General features: G+C 36.8%; 1 protein-coding gene across 2 annotated transcripts; it reads left to right on the forward strand.

Annotated features, from left to right (window-relative positions):
• Window positions 1-393: 393 nt before the first annotated feature.
• Window positions 394-18006, forward strand: mfge8b (milk fat globule EGF and factor V/VIII domain containing b). 2 transcript variants are annotated; one of them, XM_046848965.1, is made up of 10 exons: window positions 394-603; window positions 7075-7200; window positions 7328-7447; window positions 12284-12397; window positions 12685-12866; window positions 14096-14251; window positions 14348-14495; window positions 15610-15794; window positions 16634-16789; window positions 17088-18006. In XM_046848965.1, the coding sequence occupies exons 1-10, from the start codon at window positions 522-524 to the stop codon at window positions 17229-17231; spliced, it is 1413 nt and encodes a 470-aa protein (XP_046704921.1). In that variant the 5' UTR covers window positions 394-521; the 3' UTR covers window positions 17232-18006. The 2 variants fall into 2 exon arrangements, with proteins under 2 accessions (XP_046704921.1, XP_046704922.1); XM_046848966.1 differs by having other exon boundaries at window positions 395-603; window positions 14351-14495.
• The last annotated feature ends 685 nt before the right edge of the window (window positions 18007-18691 follow it).

An 18691-nucleotide genomic window follows, 5' to 3' on the forward strand; every position in this document is an offset into this window, starting at 1 on the left:
TAAAGTAGATAAACCTTTTAAAGACAATTAACAGATACATTTGTACACAATATAGTCCAAATCCAGTGCTCATTTTGACCCAAACTTTTATAACTAGCTGTTGGTGTAACATTAAATCAATGCAAAAGTGGATGTTGACTTGTTTTGATGTGTTATCAGAAGAAACACCTACCAAATACTTAATCAAGGGATTCTGATGATGGTAATAATTATGAATTATTATTAATATTATGTGTTTAAAGTAGTTTTGTTTACGGGACCATTTCAGTCTAACTGTATTCATTGTGCTGTCGTAGCGCTGCAGAGTTATTTTTCGACCGGTTACGCCCCACGTGGGTGTGGTTACAATTTTAGAACAGCGCGTGATTGGCCAAAAAGACATTGAAACGTGGGGAGCGCAAAATATCGCGGTTTGCCCGCCTCGCGCTGTTTAATGTGGAGTGCAGGCGCGTCGCTGCTCAGCTTCACATCGACACGCAAACACCACCCTGGAGAGTTGAGAAGAAATCACGAGCAGAACCATGAGAACTTCCCCGACCTTCTCACTTTCTGTACCACTTTTGGCCGCTTGCTTTCTCGTTGTTTTATTCTCTGCGGTGAGAGGTAAGTGCTTATGATCTACTATCTGGAATTGGGTCTAGAATTGGAGAGGTGAAGTAGAAGTGGTGTGTCTACACTACACCAGGCTGGACACACACACACACACACACACACACACACATCCGCAAAAATCCGCATTGTATAAGTGTGTCAAACCGAGCGCGCACGTGGAGGAACGCGTTTCTCATCATATCAGACACAAAGCTTCGGAATACTTTGCGTTCCTCATTGCACAAATCGCCAAGAATGTTTAAAGAGACACGAATACGTTACTCAACTATTAACAACTAAGTTGACAACAAAATCCTTTTTTGTTTAAGAAATAACATCAGTCTTGGCTTAACCTGTTCTGGTCCTGGAATAGATTACGCATGCATTTGTCTTTATTCTGTACTCCTCGTGAGAAAGGGTAGGGTTTATTTTGCTAAGCATTTGGGCATTAGTAGATCAGGACTCGGGTTCTCTGAGCTTAAGGTCTGCCCCTGTTGCACTTAAAGGCACTTTACTATCTTCTCCAGGGGCTCTGTACCCTGGCTGACCCTGTGCTCTGACCCCAGTTTCCTGACAAAGTGGATTATGCGAACACTACAGTTTCCCTTTGGGATTAATAAAGTACTCTTTACAAAAAAATAACAGTATTTAAACCTAATCAGGTGTTTTGTGGACTATGTGGACTATGGATTCCACTGTCCTGGAGTAGATGCCTTGGAGGCATGCAGGACCACCAGAAGCTCTATGTGCTGATCTGTAAAACACATGCTGGTTAGCGTAGGAATTTTTTCTAGACTTCGTGTCCAGTTTGACTAAGCTGAAAAGATTCGGATAATGATGCAGTTTTCTTTTTAGAACTTATTGAAGAAAGATTGACATCTTTTTGCATTTACTTTTTAAAGAAAAATGTCTTACTTTCTGTTCAGAATGACTGTAATTATTATTTTTTTCCATTATCATCATTGCATGACAAGCAGTTTGTGTTTCTTGTGAAAGCTGACCTTCTGCCTTAGGTTTGGCTTAAATTTGTAGGTGTAGCTCAAAGACCAAAACACTGAGTCATTTCCATTGGCAGTGGTCATGAAAACATGTAATAGAGCTTGGTCACTTCCTTCCACTAATGACCAGTGCAGCAGGGCTTGCGTTTACTTTGTGTATGTGTGTCCTTCCTTGCTAACTTTGGCTGACTTGTCTTGCAGATAGAGGTTTTGGCAAGTGCTGGGTCTTACAGCTGCGTCGAGTTCTCGATTGTTTATTTTCGATGCCTTGGAGATTCCACTTGGAGTTTTCTTTATTTCATCTAATTTAGTTGGATATATATATATATATATATAATATAAATGCTGAGATTTGAACTCCCAATCAAAATGGATGTCCGATATCTAAAGCACTGATCTAAAACTTAAATCTTGATGTCACCCAAATGAGGATGGGTTCCCCTTTTGAGTCTGGTTCCTCTCAAGGTTTCTTCCCCATTACGTCTGAGGGAGTTTTTCCTTGCCACAGTCGCCACATCAGGGATAAATGCACACCATTTACCTTGACGGTTGATTTCTGTAAAGCTGCTTTGAGACAATATCTGTTGTGAAAAGCGCTATAGAAATAAACTTGACTTGACTTGACTTAAAACTACCCACCTATCACACTTGTGCTGAGTGCCACTATCCTCCATGCTGCTGTGCTGTGTGTATGGGCTGTCTTAGATTTTTTTCCTGTCTCTCTTTTTTTAACCCGTAGTTGAGTGTGGTGAAACAAACACAATTCTCTCCTGTTACTCAAGAGAGTGTAGACTAAATAAATAGCTAGTGACCATACAGCCTTTTGCGGCTCTCTTTTCCAGCCATGTCAAAACTGTTGTATGGCCTTTGCCATCTGGCAGAGAAGTCTTGTCCTCAGGGGATGACCTCATTTATCTTGAAGAATTCACTTCTAACACTGTCTCTCTCTCCCCATTCCTGATTAATGTTCTATAGTGCCTAATCAACATTCCATATTTAGATTCAGCAATTTGGCATTTCTTTTATGAGCCCCCTCTGTCTCTGTCTCTTGTCCCACTTTCCAATCTGCTGTTGTGAATTTTTAAAATGATAATTCCCATGTTCCAGATGCCTCACAAACTTTGACAGTGTTCTTATTTTGATCCTCTACTAACATGTGTCTCGTTTTCTATTTTTAGTCTAGATAGAGTTATATTAACACGAGGTTAACTCTAGGACGTGTGCAATAAGAAGAGCTGGTATCTGTGTCAGAAAGTTTCAAGGCGCTGTGCTTTGCTTATCTGAGCAGAAAAATGTGCCATTCAGATGTTTTAGTTTAAGATGTAGTTCTGTAGCCTTATTTGCTTTATGTTGTTTTCTTGTTTCTAAGGTAATGGATGAGGACTGTTAGTTTATCAAAGCCATTATTGAGATGTTTTTGTACTGAATCTTAAAGCCAGCTTTATTTTAGCTATGTGTGGAAATGGGTCATCAATTTCTGGCAGTGTGGTGTCATTTCGTGTTGAGTGTACATACAATTAAGCTATTTAACTATTAAACATGCGGTTCTTTCAACACCAAAGCTGATATCTTTGAATTCAATAGATACATTAGTTGTCAAAGTATTGTAGGGATTTAAAGGCAACTAAAATTGAACAAAACCCTTTAAACCTGATGTAGTGCCATGAACTGTTTTTGCTACTAAAACTGTTTGAATTCTACTCTTCATAATATGCAATGTGACAACAATTCCTGAACCAACTTGGTTGAGGAGCAAAACAAGGCCACCAATCACCACTCAACCATCTTAAGGGTCTTTGAAGGCTGAGATGATGTTTTGGCCAAAGAACCCCCTTAATTATTCCAGTGTAACTTGTTGCTTCACTGCAGACTTCACTGTAGCATGCTTTCCTATTTCCTGTCTCTACTCTTGGCATGTTGGCAGCGTGTTCGGAAGGGCGTGCTCCTTCATATTCCTTCAATGTGGATAGTGTTTACTCTGCACTCCACGATTTGTTGTTGTTGTTTTCCCTAATATGACAGTGGACATTTTTCTGCTGCATGTGGGATGTCCTCAGCTGGACAGAGCACAACCGAAGACTATTTTGTCTCATTGCAGTAAAAATATTTTAGACACATTCAACATTTATTTTTTCATTCATTCTTTTGATAGTGACCGCTTTATCCAGTTCAGAGTATTAATGAATCCTGAGCCTCGAGGAACATTGATCCTAAAGGCTGGGATGCACCCTGCATTACAAGAAACATCCTGCAAGTGCTAGGTGTGCTTTATTATATAACAGTATCAGGTCCTCTTTTTGTAGGACTGCTGAAATTTTTGCCGATTGATTAACAAATAATTGTACATTCATCACTTCAGAGATCTGTCTTGTACACTATAACAGAATAGCAAAGTGTAGATAAACTAAGAAAGAAACAAAGCAAAGAACTATATAAATTCTGCTAGGATTATCTAACAGTTCTTACACCTATGCAGTATAAATATCTTGTAAAATATTAAAGGGATCATTTACACAGCAATAATATTAAGGAGCTCTTTGTTTACTTTGACTTGTTCCTTGTATTTTACATGTCATTTCCATCTGGACTGGTGATATTATGAGTCATATAGCGTGAGAGGGTTTGATACCATAATTGTTCCTCAGCACAGTGAGAACATATTACTCATCAGCTGGTCTTGTATCGCTGATCTCCACCAAAGCACTTTTCTGTATCTAAGAAAGTATTGAACACACCTGTTGAATCAGTGCATGTGAGCGTGCCTTTACTTGTACCCCAAAACATAAATTTAATTTTTACCATGCATTGTGTCACATGATCATTTTTATTTTTCTAATTTGACTGATTAGTTCAGCTGTTGATTTGCCAACAAATTGTTGTCTCTAATCAAACTGGTTTGACAGATGATACAGTTTTGCTTTGATGCACTCCTGGTGCCTGTTACTTTAAGTAGAAAAATTCATTGAGAAAAATAAATGAATGGAGGAAAAGCCACATTTAAGATTATGAAGCTACCTGTATAATTATTAATTGAAATGTAATTTATGTAACACAAGTAATTATTAGGTTTATTTTTTTTTATATTTGTTAATTCCCCAAGAATTGAATGTCAAAGTTTTCTTTGTTGCGCACTTAATAGATTCTTTCTGACTAAATGAATCACGTATTTCACACTTTTAAGTGAATGAGGAATTGTATCTTTCCTGCTTTTAGCGCATCAGCTTCAATTATAAATAAGAACCAACATTCCTTGCTTCCTCCTATTGTTTTCAGGTCATTATGATTTATCCGCGAGTCTGTTTTGAGAATCAGAGTAAGCTTTCATTTATAACGTTCTCCTGTCTCAAAAGAATGAATGTGTTTTTCATGCAGTGAGAGGATAGAAAGGCATCCCTAGCTTGTAGGTGTGGCAGTTCATTGAGTGACTCTTAAAAATAAGCAAAACACTTGCTTATTGATGTTCTGTCCAGGCAAATCTTTCAAGAGAGAATGAGCTACAATGAATACAGTAAGCCTGCATAACAATAAGAAATTGAAGTCAACTGTAATTAAGCTTCCGATTATTTACACATTATGACTGTTTGGGATTAATGTAACCTTGAATAGACTCCACTTCAAGTGCTGGTATTTGGGGAGTGTGCTAAGGGAGGACAGAAAATTCTGCACAGATGTTTTACTTTAATGTTAGATTTGTGGGAATGTAGGCTCTGCAGTAAGGTGTCTAAATATACCCACCCAACCTTGAGTGAATTACAATAAAGCCTTTTAGAGTCAGTGTGTGTGGATCCGCTTTCATGCAATTGATGAAAATAATAATGTAATTCACTTCTGGAATTTCTAAATGCATAAAATATTCGAGAAATATAAAATAAAACTTGGTGAAGAGAAAAGGCATTGTGTAATATATGGTTTGTCTCTAACAAAAACGCATGGTCTTTGTGGAAGCGTCTAGCACTCGGTCAGCACTCACTCGGCAAACAAAAACACACTCATCAGCCTCGTTCCAAACAGTGGAGCATGTTGTGGTGAATGTTGTTGATTTTGCTTCTCTTTTCCCGGTAAACAGAAAGTGCTGAGCAATGGGTTACAGTTAATTACTATATAAACCTTTGCTCACCACCAACCTATAGTGAAGTTGGTCTGGAAAAACCCACTGAATTCACTGTGGCTGAATTCTGACATAAGTAAAACATCTTTTTGGGCCATAATGAAATTTTTTGCCAGTTAAATAGTTTGAGGGAGGATGTATATTTTTTTACCAGAACGATTTGAAACAATTACTGAATACATAATCAATTGTTGGCCCAAACAGAAAGCCATCTTGAACAGAATGCAATCAGATGAAAAAACAGTGGTGAGGATCATGGTAAATGCTGCATCTGATTTTTATTTCAGATGAATATAACTACAGTAATAGAATTCTTTAAAATCTGACAGAATTGTTTATTTTACCATAATTAAACTAGGTTATGTACTCTGTGATTTTCTCCCTTTTCACTTTTGGTGTTAAGCATAATATAAACTTTTCTATACTTTGTGGTACAACTTTGTCACATCCCACCTCATGATGATTATTGACCTTTTAAAGAAGTAGAATCCGACCCCACAAACGGCCCTAACCATCTAGAGACGTACCAGCGCCATTTGGATTCCACCTCGTGGAGTTTAGACATTGGACCTCTTTAAGTGTTTAAGAGGAGAAGCTGGTGTTGGATCTATGACAATCGCAAATGTTGAGCTATTTTATGAGTTGCTTAGTAGCTCCTGGTTACATAATCTCAAACGACTGTATAAGACTGTAGAAAGGACATTACTTATAATCTTTCTGGTTTTCATCTATTCTGGTGCTCATGATAGTTCTTACTCTCCAGTGTTCTGTATTGTTTTAAAGACTATCACACACTTGATATCACCCAAATGAGGATGGGTTCCCCTTTTGAGTCTGGTTCCTCTTAAGGTTTCTTCCTCATAACATCTAAGGGAGTTTTTCCTTGCCACAGTCGCCATGGCTACTCATCAGGGATAAATACACATCATTCACCTTAACTGTTAAATTCTGTAAAGCTGCTTTGAGACAATGTCCGTTGTGAAAAGCGCTATAGAAATAAACTTGACTATATTAAATGCCTCATAAGCTATTGTGAATGATCTCAGTGGCCATGTAATGTATGTAGTTATATAGTGCTTTTCCTCCCATTGTGCAGTTTTGCAGCCTTTTGGGGTTGTGATGGTAGTTTGGGCATTAGGGACCTGGAGGTGGGGTTCATAAACCAGGCTCTTTTACTCTTACTGACTAATGGTAAAACCTTTTATCTTAAGGAATATATTAGGGGTCAACTCAGCCTGGCCTTAAAAAACAGCAGAAATCTATTTCTGAAAATAATTTGTATCATATACTCATCACTGCAAAACAGTTTTTAGTAAAATGATTCACATGGGAAATTATGTAAACAAAACTGAAATAATCTAATTTCCTCTTTCACAGGTGATTTCTGTAAGGTGAATGTGTGTCAGAATGGCGGGACATGTGTGACTGCAACAGAGAAGAATTCCTTTATCTGTATCTGCCCAGAAGGCTTTACAGGAGACACCTGCAATGAGACAGAGACTGGTAATGCATTTAACAATAACTGCTATGAATTGTGCATGATCTATAGATGATCCACACAGTGATGTTTGCTTTATTGCCTAATGTCAGATTATCTGTTCTTCCCGATGTTTTGACCTTCGTTTCATAGGGCCTTGTCATCCTAACCCCTGCACAAATGATGGCATCTGTGAGCCTCAGAGAGGAGATGTCTTTGGGGGATATTTTTGCAAGTGTCCCAAAGGCTTTGAAGGCACCCACTGTGAAAACAGTAAGAATCCTTTTCTAGCCTAAACATCTTTTACATATCATAAGGAAACCCATAACACAGTAATGCAGTCTGAAATTCAGTGCTGATAACAAGAGGCATGGTGGGTATGATGCAACCAGCACAGCCATCTTATCAGTGTAAGTGAATATTTGTCGGATAAGAAGACCTCGAATCAGATGCAGATGTTCCCGTCCTGAGATTTTGACTGATTAACGGTGAAATTCAGAGGCCTAGGTTTGCCCCCAATTGGTTACAGGATATTTGTGTGTTAGTAGACAAATCCTCTGTAGTAGCAGTGCAGTAGGTCCCTGTATGTAGTAGTATGTCCCTGTCCTCAATGATCTACCGATGGCTGCTACCATCAGCATGAATAATTGCAACTTAAAAACTGCTTTCCCACAACCATGGGGCCTCAAACGCACTCAGATAAAACTACAGATACTATCTACAATGTAGACACTATAATATAAAAACTTATTTTATAGTTGACTGCTGGCAAAAGCAGAATTTTGAATTTGCTAGTTAATTTAGTTCAACAACAGATTAAAGAAATACATTGGGTGTTCAATAAGAAGACTGCGTTTTTGGGTTTTTTTTTTTTTTTTTTTATATACACTCGTTGGCATCAAGAGGGTCAAGTGATGGAATGACCAATTTCATAACTTCTGCACCTGGAGCTAACATTTAAAAGGTATGCTTCAGCGTTAAAATTAAGTAATGTCTGTTATAAAAACCCACAAAATGTCTGTTAATTAATAAATAGTTTAATCATTATCATAGTGACCAGTTATTTAAGAGCAAGAAATTTCAGTATGACATTTTAGGGAAAATAATTAACATCAGGATGGTAACAGTAATCCAGTTTTTGAATTGTTTTGCTTATAACAGCACAACCTGTTATGTTTTAGTTTTTATTGTATGTATTTGCTTGAAACATGCTTGATTTTCTCAGAGAGGAAATCATTTCCTTTTTTATTTTGGAACAGATGAGGCTAGAAATGCTCTCTTTGATTAAGAGTTTCTTGTACTTACAGTTACTAGTCAGGATCATTAAGTTAACTATGTAAGATCACTAACATCCTCAGCACTGATAATAAAGTAATGACCTTGCATGTCAATTTTGTTTCCAGTTTCCATGTGGTGGTGTTAATTATAATGATTTGATTGAGCTTGGTTAAGTGTGTGTGGGTGGGCACAGCAAGCCTCATCATTAGACTATAGTTACCATCTGTAGTAGTTGATCAAGAAGGCTAGATTTTTCTCAATAGTGAATATTTAGAAGCAACCGAAAAAGCATCTGTTGTCTTTGTGTTCAAGAAAAGAAGAACTGAAAGTTTTTTTGGCAGGAAAAAAGCATAGATGTAAGCAGATTAAAAATTGATTGATCATGTTCAGCCATGCAGAAACACAGCAGCTCATTTCTAAATAATATTAAGATGCTCGAATTTGCAAAATGTTATTTGCATTAAACAGAATTTTATATTAAAACCCCAATTGAGAAATTTAGGGTGTTGCATTTATCTGACATTTATTTATTATTGTTAAATATTTTAAAATTATTTGTTCTTAATAGTAGAATAATTATTATTAATATAGGATTTATTAATATTACAAGTAATACATGTAATGGTAAATTTTATAAAATATGTCAAGATAGCATAAGCAATGTTTAGGAGAAAATCCATCTTTTAAAAAAATTACAGGATGTATAGAATAAAAATTATACCCTTTAGGTTTTTTTTTTGTTCTGCTATGGGTGAGTGGTCCTGTAAATGCTTGTTGGTTAAATGGAATTTGGCATGACAAGACCATTGCTATTGACTCTCTAGGCTGGGCTTTTTTTATACACACTGCATTAAGTTCTGTTTATAAAAATGTGCACATGTTAAGCTGCATTTCGATGGATTTATTTTAGAATAGAGAATAAAAGCTAATTTGCACATGAGTGCATGCAAAAAACCTCTGTATAGTTTAGAGAGAAACTTATTGCCAGTGCAAACCCAAGTACATGTCTGTGCCACGCACACACACATCCACACTGTAAAAACACACACGGTTGTCCAGCCAACAGGGAATGGCCTACTGCTTATCACACCCACGCCATCACACGCTCGCCTTGTTGCTGGGGTAAAATGTAGTTGGAGGCGGAAGAGTGAATTAAGTCAACTCTGACACTGTCACAGGCTTTCCTCTTGACTGATACGGTTGTTCTGTTGCTGGTGTGAAATTACCCTGAAAGCTCATCGAGAGACCATGAAATCAGTGTCAAAAGCTTTTTTATGGTGAAGCATTAGCCACATTAACTCACCTGAAATAGGATGGAATCTGTTGTAGTGTTTCAGGATTTAAATGGTCGTGCTTTTTTGTAAGTAAATGTGAAGGAATTAGTAGGAATTAAATGATATTTTAGGAGTGCAATAGAACTCTATAATTGGGCATCTACGAGTTTTACCAGCACTGTTAAGTGGCTATGTGACTTTATGACTGAGCTAATCTTGTGCTCTGCTGTTTGGTCTCTGTTTGAGAAACTTGGTCTCGCAGACCCTCTTGGAATGTTTACTTTGTCTTTGCTCTGCCTTTTTCTTGCTTCTCTCTGTGCCTCTTCTCTTCTGCTGCTCAAAACACCTCGGCAAGATCTTTCGAGCCAAAACCTGAAATCTTTGTAGGTGAACAGAAATGTCTGTGCAATCATTTTTGACACATTTTGCTTCTGGTTGTTTTCCAGATATAGAAATTGAGTGATTCAGCATTCAAACCTTTTATTGCAGATGTGTTCCATTCCTGTCTTACATTGTTCTTTTGTAAACCACATCCCATGGGGGCACCTATTGCTATAGAAAGACTGTGCTTTAGGTTTTCTATGAGCTTTTCACCTACTCCTCTTCTTCTGTTAGCAGTTAATAGATACATTTTCACCTAGACTGTTCCCTCTGATTCTGCACTTCCGGCTTATTTGCAGACACTGACAGGCCTTGTCTCATATCGATTGGGGTCAAAGTGCATTATGAGCTCCGGATCAACTTTCATTTTATGCATTGTCCAACAATTGATGTTTACTCGAATGACCTCACAAACCAGAGTGTTAAATTCCTTGCTTTAGTGAAGCCTTCTTTCTATATCTGCTACATGGGTGTGAGCTCTGTGATTAAACTCTGGAGACGGTACATGTTTTATCCCTTTTATTTTTGTGATCATTATGCGCTAGTTCATGTTCTGCAAAGCCTGTGTAAGATGAGTCATGCAGAATAAACAGTGCAAATTGTTGGATTTCCAAACTCCAGTCACAGTTTCTTAAATACAATTAAACATAATACATTATCTTACAAACAATAAAACAAAAAAAGAACCAGAGTCAGCAGATAGGTAAGTGCTTAGTTTCTTTATTTAGCGTGTTCCAAATACATAGCAGAGGCCAAAACACAGGCAGTCAGGTTTAGCAGAAATAAATCTATAATCCAAAAATGGGCAAAGGTCAAAGCAAGATAAGCAAAAATGTAGGAAATCTTGACTTAATTGAAAACCTGGAAAATAGAAACGTCTACCAGCTTGCATGTTATATACAAGAATTTGTAGTCTATAGTATTTATATAGTATGTTTTTGTTAAGGTTTTTACAAGTATTTGAATATTTTACATTCTACAATACATTTTTCAATACAAAATGCGCAGTGTGTACTTTTTGAAATCTAATTGTATCTATGGTATTTGTAACGTTGCCGGGGAACAGCAGTATTGTGTGTGTGTGTGTGTGTGTGTGTGTGTGTGTGTGTGTGTGTGTGTGTGTGTGTGTGTGTGTGTGTGTGCGTGTGCATGCATGATCCTTACATGCCTGTATTTGTGCAGTGTTCTGAGCTTTTAGAGAGGAAATGAAAAGTTGCTTTCTTTTTATTTTCTCTGTAGATTATTGGAGACTTCAGAAACTGTTTCTCTTTTGACCTCAGAGATTTAGCATCTTTCAGCTTTTGCTTCTTGGCTCTGACCAGTCACACACTCAATCTGTGCTCTCAGTCAGATAATCCTTAGAAGTCCATCATTCTCAACTTTGCAGGCTTTTGCTGGACTGACAGCAGTCAACTGATGACTCTGTTATTATTGTGTAGTTTTCAATAGTACTTTTTGTACAGTTCTTAAATACTCTGAATTAGTGATGTAGCAAGAAAATAATTTCAGCAGGAATAAGACATTTTCTAATGAAATCTTATATCATCTGCATAAATAGAATAGTAAGTCAGATGTGTTTCAGTTTTGGGTGGATGGAAGACAGTGTTAGAACCGATGGTTGTATTTAGAGTTTGTCACTGAATTATTTTAAGACATCATTCTCCTTTATACAAATCCTGACACATAAAGAAAAATTTATCGTAAAAAGATTGATGAAATTTTAAACTACGTAGATTAAATTGCTATTAATCGGGGAGTAGATTACATTTTGCTTAATAAAACCAGGTCTATTGAGTGAGGTCTATACAGTGTGTTCTACATTCTCCTCCTCTTCTACAGTGGGACAACTAGAACACTGTGTGTAAGTTTCAAGTGCTTACATTTTCATAATTAACATTCATAATCAGTACTGAAGCTCGTTATCATGATGTATGGTCACTCCAACTCTGAACCGCCGATGTTACTATATTGATTTTATTTTAAATCGTTTGGCAAGACAGTTTCTAGTTTACAGTCCATGGCACGACTGGCACAAACCAGACACAAGAGTGCCATCTGTAGCTCAAGTAAAGAACTGCATGCAATGAAATGTTTTTAAATTTTTGATCAATATTGAATATTCTATTAATATCCTTATGGAAATCCTGAGACATGGTGTGTGATCCCCTTTTTACAGATGTGAACGACTGTGCTGCACAGCCATGCCAAAATGGGGGTTCATGTCAAGATCTCGATGGAGATTTTTACTGCAAATGCTCGTCCCCTTTTGTTGGGAAATACTGCCACTTGCGTGAGTAAACATCCACAATTCTTTCTTTGATCTGTCCTATTAGGACACTTGCATGATGTTTTGTTATAAGGAATTAGGTTTATTTATTTATTTATTTATTTATTTATTTATTTATTATCTTGGTCATTCCAAAATGGAATGCTCCACATTCTGATGACTTCATCATCCATGTGAGTGCATTTCTCCCCATGAGCATGACCCTCACACTGTTAGTCCATCTGTCTGCTTCACTGTCCGTCTCTTGTGTGTGTGTGTGGACAGGTTGGTAATGTAATTTTGTTTTGCAGGCTGTATCTCTCTGCTGGGGATGGAAGGGGGTGGCATTGCTGAGTCTCAGATCACTGCCTCCTCTGTGTATTACGGCATTTTGGGATTACAGCGATGGGGGCCTGAGCTGGCCCGTCTCAACAACAAAGGCCTGGTGAATGCATGGACATCGGCGACACACGACAAGAACCCTTGGATTGAGGTGTAAAAGGCTGTGGTTTTTTTATATCTAAACAGGACCCTGGGCCGTCTAAAAATGTTTTTAATAATGTTTTAATAAGACTGATTCTTTTTATCCCCACTCGCTTGTTGATAAATACCAGTATATTAACAAACATGTTCACTACACTGCTGATTTACATGTAGTGATGCCTCGAAAACTCTATAAAAGGCGGAACTTGTATTTTTACCCTTTTCGCTAAGCCAAAAGTCTAGGAGGTGGGGTCTGCTAAGATACAGCTACTCTTTCCTGGATAGAGTTGAACCAAAAATCCAGAGTTGGAGTAAACTCCAGAGTGTTTCCGACTCAGCTAAGATGTCTAGGAGTTAGGATTTTTTTTTTAAAACAGGGGCACTCTCTGAAAATAACTTAACAGGGGGAAAAAAACAGCTCTTGAGTTCAGCATGTACTAAATATTTCAGCGATTTCCTTTTGAAGGGTGCAATTCCTTCAGTCTTAATAGAACACGCTAGCTTTATTTGTCTTAAATCATTGATTCCTATTGGATTACCTTTTCTCCCAGGGTTTTTACTAAGTAAGAAATCTATGGCTTTTAATCAATGAAACTATTTAATCGCGAATAATCGCATGATTTGGTAATGAGATAACTCGCGACTGATTGGAACTTAATCATACATTTTTATCTGTTCTAAATGTACCTTAAATTAATACTTTATTAAGTTTTTATTACTCAAACATTTACAAGAATATTTTGTCTTCATGCTCTATTTTAAGTATGGTCTCACTAATAATAAACATACCGTACATTTGCATCCGGACACCAAACTTTCACTATGTTTTAATTTTTTATTACAAAATTGTCAAACAGAAATGGACGCTGCATGAATCGGACATTAATAAAGTTAGTGCTGTTAAAAATTTATTTGCATTAATGAGTTATTAATACGTTAATTTTGACAGCCCTAAAACAACCTTAGTTTAAAGTTGCACTGTTTACACTACCTATTAACCTAATACCGGATTCACAGACTGACAATCAGGACTTAGAAAAACTGAGTGGCTTACAAATATAAAAACTTTTTTTGAACTAATGCTATTGTCAGGAATATTCTTTGCATATTTTTTGTAAAAATGCTCCTGTGAATGATTTATGAATGAGTTCATTCATGACCAGCTTGATAAATGAGCCCTATTGGGTTGAATCTATTTTTTACAGTAAATAACTGTTATCTTTGGTTGTGTTTGTGTAGCTGAACATGCAGCGGATAATGCGTTTCACTGGTATCATCACTCAGGGTGCCAGTCGTGTTGGCACTGCTGAGTTCATCAAACATTTTAAAGTGGCTTACAGTTCAGATGGACACGTGTACACCATGTACAGAGGGAATGGTCTGAAGAAGGACGTGGTGAGCTAAACATTCAAACACTGTTCTCCACTCAGAGATGTGCTTTAAGGATCAATTTCATATGCATATCTCTAACCTGAATTTGCTTTCTCCCAGCAGGTTTTCGTGGGAAATGTGGACAACGACAGCACAAAAACCAATCTATTTGAGCCTCCCATCATTGCTCAGTACATCCGCATCTTGCCCATAGTGTGCCGCAAAGCCTGCACTCTGAGAATGGAGCTAGTGGGCTGCGAGCTTAGTGGTACACTGAAACACAATACACTGTATCCATGCACTGCATCAAGTAAACATTGTAATGACCACAAAAAAGTAATGAATCATCTTGATTAAACTGGAAATGTAATATAATAAACTGAGAGGTCCAGTCTTCCAATACAAAATTATACAAATTATAATTAGAACTGACATTAAAGACTTCCTCCATAACTGCCATCATGTCCATGTGATTAAAGTTAAGAGGCTTTTTGGCCTGCAGAGCTGAGACTTTGCCCAAACTGGGACTTCTGCCATCTAATATTTTTATGGTCAGGCATCACAGTAATTTGGAGACCATGGCTAAAATATTGGAACAGAACAAATCTCTGGGTATAATTAATCATGTCCTACAACATAAAGCACATTCCATTATGGTTATTTAGAATGTCTCATTTAAAGCTAATGTCTGGTTGCAAACAAGTATATTATCATTATAGTTGTTACTGTGACAAGACATAATACATTTGTATAATCATCCATAATCATTCTGTTGTCTTATTCTGCACTACCTATGTTTACATGGCTTATTCACTGCACTATTGGAATAAAAACATCCACATATGCATCGTAGTTGAACTAGAGTAAACTGATTAAGGCCAATCCCTATAAGGAAAAAAGGAATTTGTTGTCAATCCATAAAAACAAAGAATAATAGTCACATAATTGTGTCTAAATACTTTCACTATTGGAATCCTAATGTGCATTCACACTGTGCACCTTTTAAAGCTCTTCACTGTAAAAACATTCTTAATCTAATTTAGCACTTGGACTGGCATCAGATTAAAATTTCAGAAATGCAGGCTGCAGACTGATCTCCATAAGGTTGGATCATCATTGGGATTTTATTAGACATTCAGCAAGGATATAGAAGAGGTTGTGTAGGCTGTGTTCACAGGGCCGTTGTTGTTATGGCAGTGTTAATATTTGACAATGTTACTGCCTGCATCAACATAGCTTTTGATCAGATTACATATAACATGCATACATACAGTTTAGGATACATATACATAGTATACTCTTTATCTGCAATCAGCTTTTAAATTACAGATTGATCAGAATCTTTCCATGTAAATGATGCGAATCTCTTGTAAACCCCACAGGTTGCTCAGAGCCACTCGGCTTCAAGTCACGGCTGATTGGTGACCATCAGCTCTCAAGCTCCAGCTCCTTCCGCACGTGGGGCATTGAGGCATTTACCTGGCATCCACACTACGCCCGTCTGGACAAGCAGGGCAAGACTAATGCCTGGACTGCAGCAACCACCAGCAGATCCGAGTGGCTACAGGTGAAAGTGGCACTTTGTACATGTGTATTTTTAGGAAACCATTCTACATATTCATATGGAACAAATGACTCATTGATCATTATCATAAAGCAAAATTAGGGCCAGAATCGTATTATATGAAAGTATGTGAACATAAATGCTTCATGTTTATTTATTAATAAGTGATTTATATAACTTTCAGAAGTTATATACATTTTAGTGTTATTAATGGTTACGACAAAATCTATAATGCAACACGAATTTTGCATTGGAAGCCACAATAGCATGAGAAAGATGTGATCTCACTCAGGAGAAATTATGAAGAAACTCATACTTCACTCTCATGCAACATCAAAATATTCCTCCTTATTTAACCTGTACAGTGAGAGCGATACAGACGTCCAGTCTGTTTTACTGATATGCTGTGTGTAGTGCCCCCTTGAGTGCTGAAGCTTACTTATAACTGCCAAGTGTTCTGTGCAACACTACATTCACACTACACCATGTAACTTGTCATTCATCTCGTGTGACTGCTACTGTTGGTGATTGTGGGTATTTTTACTGTGTTATTTCAACACTAATTTGCATAAAATTAAGTATTTAAATGCAATTTTGTCACACATACACAAATTAGGTGGTTGCCTGTTATAAAAAATACAGATTGACAAAGTACACTAGGACAAGAATATTTACATATAGGCATCAAATATTATTCTGACCATAGGAAAAAAAAGATGCATCTTCATTTGCTTCAATCTTTAAACCTTTTATTTCCAGCTTAATAAGCATAATTTTGTTTTGTTCAGTTCATTAAAAAATATTTTGCTCTGTCCTGTTAAAATGCTTTGTAATTTCATTAGGTGGATCTCATTTCCCCCAAGCGGATCACAGGAATCATCACTCAGGGAGCCAAAGACTTTGGAAGTGTGCAGTTTGTTTCAGCTTACAAAGTGGCTTACAGTAATAACGGCCAAAACTGGACTGTGGTACAAGATGACAAAAAGCACGTTGACAAGGTCTGAGCCTTTTTTTTTTTCTTGTTGGGTGAATTAAGTATCAAGATTTTTTGCGCCTCTGTGACTATTAGAAAATGACTGATTATAAGGAACTGATGACTTCTCATGCATATAAACATAAATATAGAGAAAAAACTTGGTGTTTTGACGCTTTGTCCACGTAACCACCCGTTTTGTCGGATCTATCAAAGCCAGCGTTCAAATGCATCCTCCTTTGTTTTTGTTTTTTTTTTTATGAAAAAATGTACTGGGTTTCATTTCCTTGCCATCTTAATCTTTTTCTTCATTCTACCTGCAGATCTTCCCTGGCAACAGTGATAACAATGTGCACAAAAAGAACGTGTTTGACCCGCCTTTCTACGCCCGATTTGTCCGCGTACTCCCATGGGAGTGGCATGAGCGCATCACGCTGCGAATGGAGCTGCTGGGCTGTGAGGATTAAATCCCTCCATCCCTCCTTCCTGAGCCACTGAATGCACTGCTTCACCACCAGCACCAGAGGGCGACAAGTCCACAACAAAGAAACAAAACCCTAATAACAGCAGCAGGGAATTGAGCTTATTAGCACTTCAGGGATGACCCACTCCTGAAGACAAACCATGTAGTGTAAGATCTGTTTTGACATAATTACAACTGATGGTATAAACTGAAATTCCAAAAAGATAACTAAATGCCAAATTTTTAATAATATATGTGTGATGTAAAATATTAAAGAAAATATATGTTTATTCTTCTTTAACTTACCTGATGAATAGACAGTGGTCCATTCTGAAGTAGGTTAAATTATACTTATCAAATATATTGGGTTAAAAGAGTTTTTGTACAAAGTAAATGGGTCACGCATTAAATAGTCTCAATGGTGCGTGTGTCAGTTTAGTTATAAACTAAAAATTTGTCGTTCTTTAATTTTGTAAGTGTTTTTCAGTGGTTCTAAAATGTTTGTCCATGACCTGCTTTTCTGAAAGGAAGCTTTATTTCTTGATAATGTTTCTTACAAAATAATCTGTTCTCAAAATATTACCACATCATTATTGTGAAATATTGTGTGAAACAAAGGTGTAATCAGTTTTATTCAGTATTATTGTGCATCAATCCTTTTTTTTCCCCCCAACACTGCCACAGATATTTCTCAGGAAAAGTTGAATCAATTGCAATGTGCTACTGATTTCTTATTAATTTTTTTAAATAAAACAAATGGGATTGTTCAGAAAAAGAAACCATCACCTCTGAATATTATAATTCATTAATACCAAAGTGATCTTTCAATTTTTTTTTTCATTGTAATTTGATGAAGTGGAGGGTGGGTCCTTGTGCTGCTTTGGATCTTCTAATACAGTCAGTCTGATAAATTACTTATAGCTAATATATTCAGTCATACATCAGTAATATTTGAATTTGTAGCGGCTCAGCAGCTGCTTATTAAAAACCTCCTCGGTAACTGGGTGGAAATCTAATTTTGCATGATTTCTACGGTTTGCACTGATGCTCTGCCCTTACCAATCTACATAATGCTCCCATGGTGTTGTGCTGTGACCTTCCTCCCCAACAACCCCCACGAATATAAATGATGGGTTTGTGCAATATGATGCGAGCATTATTATTAATGGGATATGCCAAGAAAATATACGATTTACTTTTTTTTTCGATGAAGATTTAGACATACTTGTAGATGGTGAAAGAATAATAAACAATATTGTGATTTATTAAAAATGTTCTACTTCACAATGACAACTTTGTTAATCCTATTCAATTTGTTCTTTGTTCTATTTGTTTTTATTTTGTGTTTTTTTGTCATATGTCAAGTAATATGCTAAGATTTGATTGAATTCTTCAGTGTATCTTAAAATATTTCCAGTTTCTAAAAAGGCATAAAGAATTAAAGTAGATAATGCTATTCTTTGA

Source organism: Silurus meridionalis, chromosome 5, assembly GCF_014805685.1.
Source record: "Silurus meridionalis isolate SWU-2019-XX chromosome 5, ASM1480568v1, whole genome shotgun sequence".
Taxonomy (NCBI): domain Eukaryota; kingdom Metazoa; phylum Chordata; class Actinopteri; order Siluriformes; family Siluridae; genus Silurus; species Silurus meridionalis.

What these genes read in the sequence shown, in the direction of transcription:
- mfge8b (XM_046848965.1), top strand. Translation starts at nt 522, where the DNA reads ATGAGAACTTCCCCGACCTTCTCACTTTCTGTACCACTTTTGGCCGCT. An exon ending in CTGCAATGAGACAGAGACTG is followed by an intron (nt 7,201 to 7,327) that starts GTAATGCATTTA and finishes TTCGTTTCATAG; the next exon opens with GGCCTTGTCATCCTAACCCC. An exon ending in GCAGATCCGAGTGGCTACAG is followed by an intron (nt 15,795 to 16,633) that starts GTGAAAGTGGCA and finishes TAATTTCATTAG; the next exon opens with GTGGATCTCATTTCCCCCAA.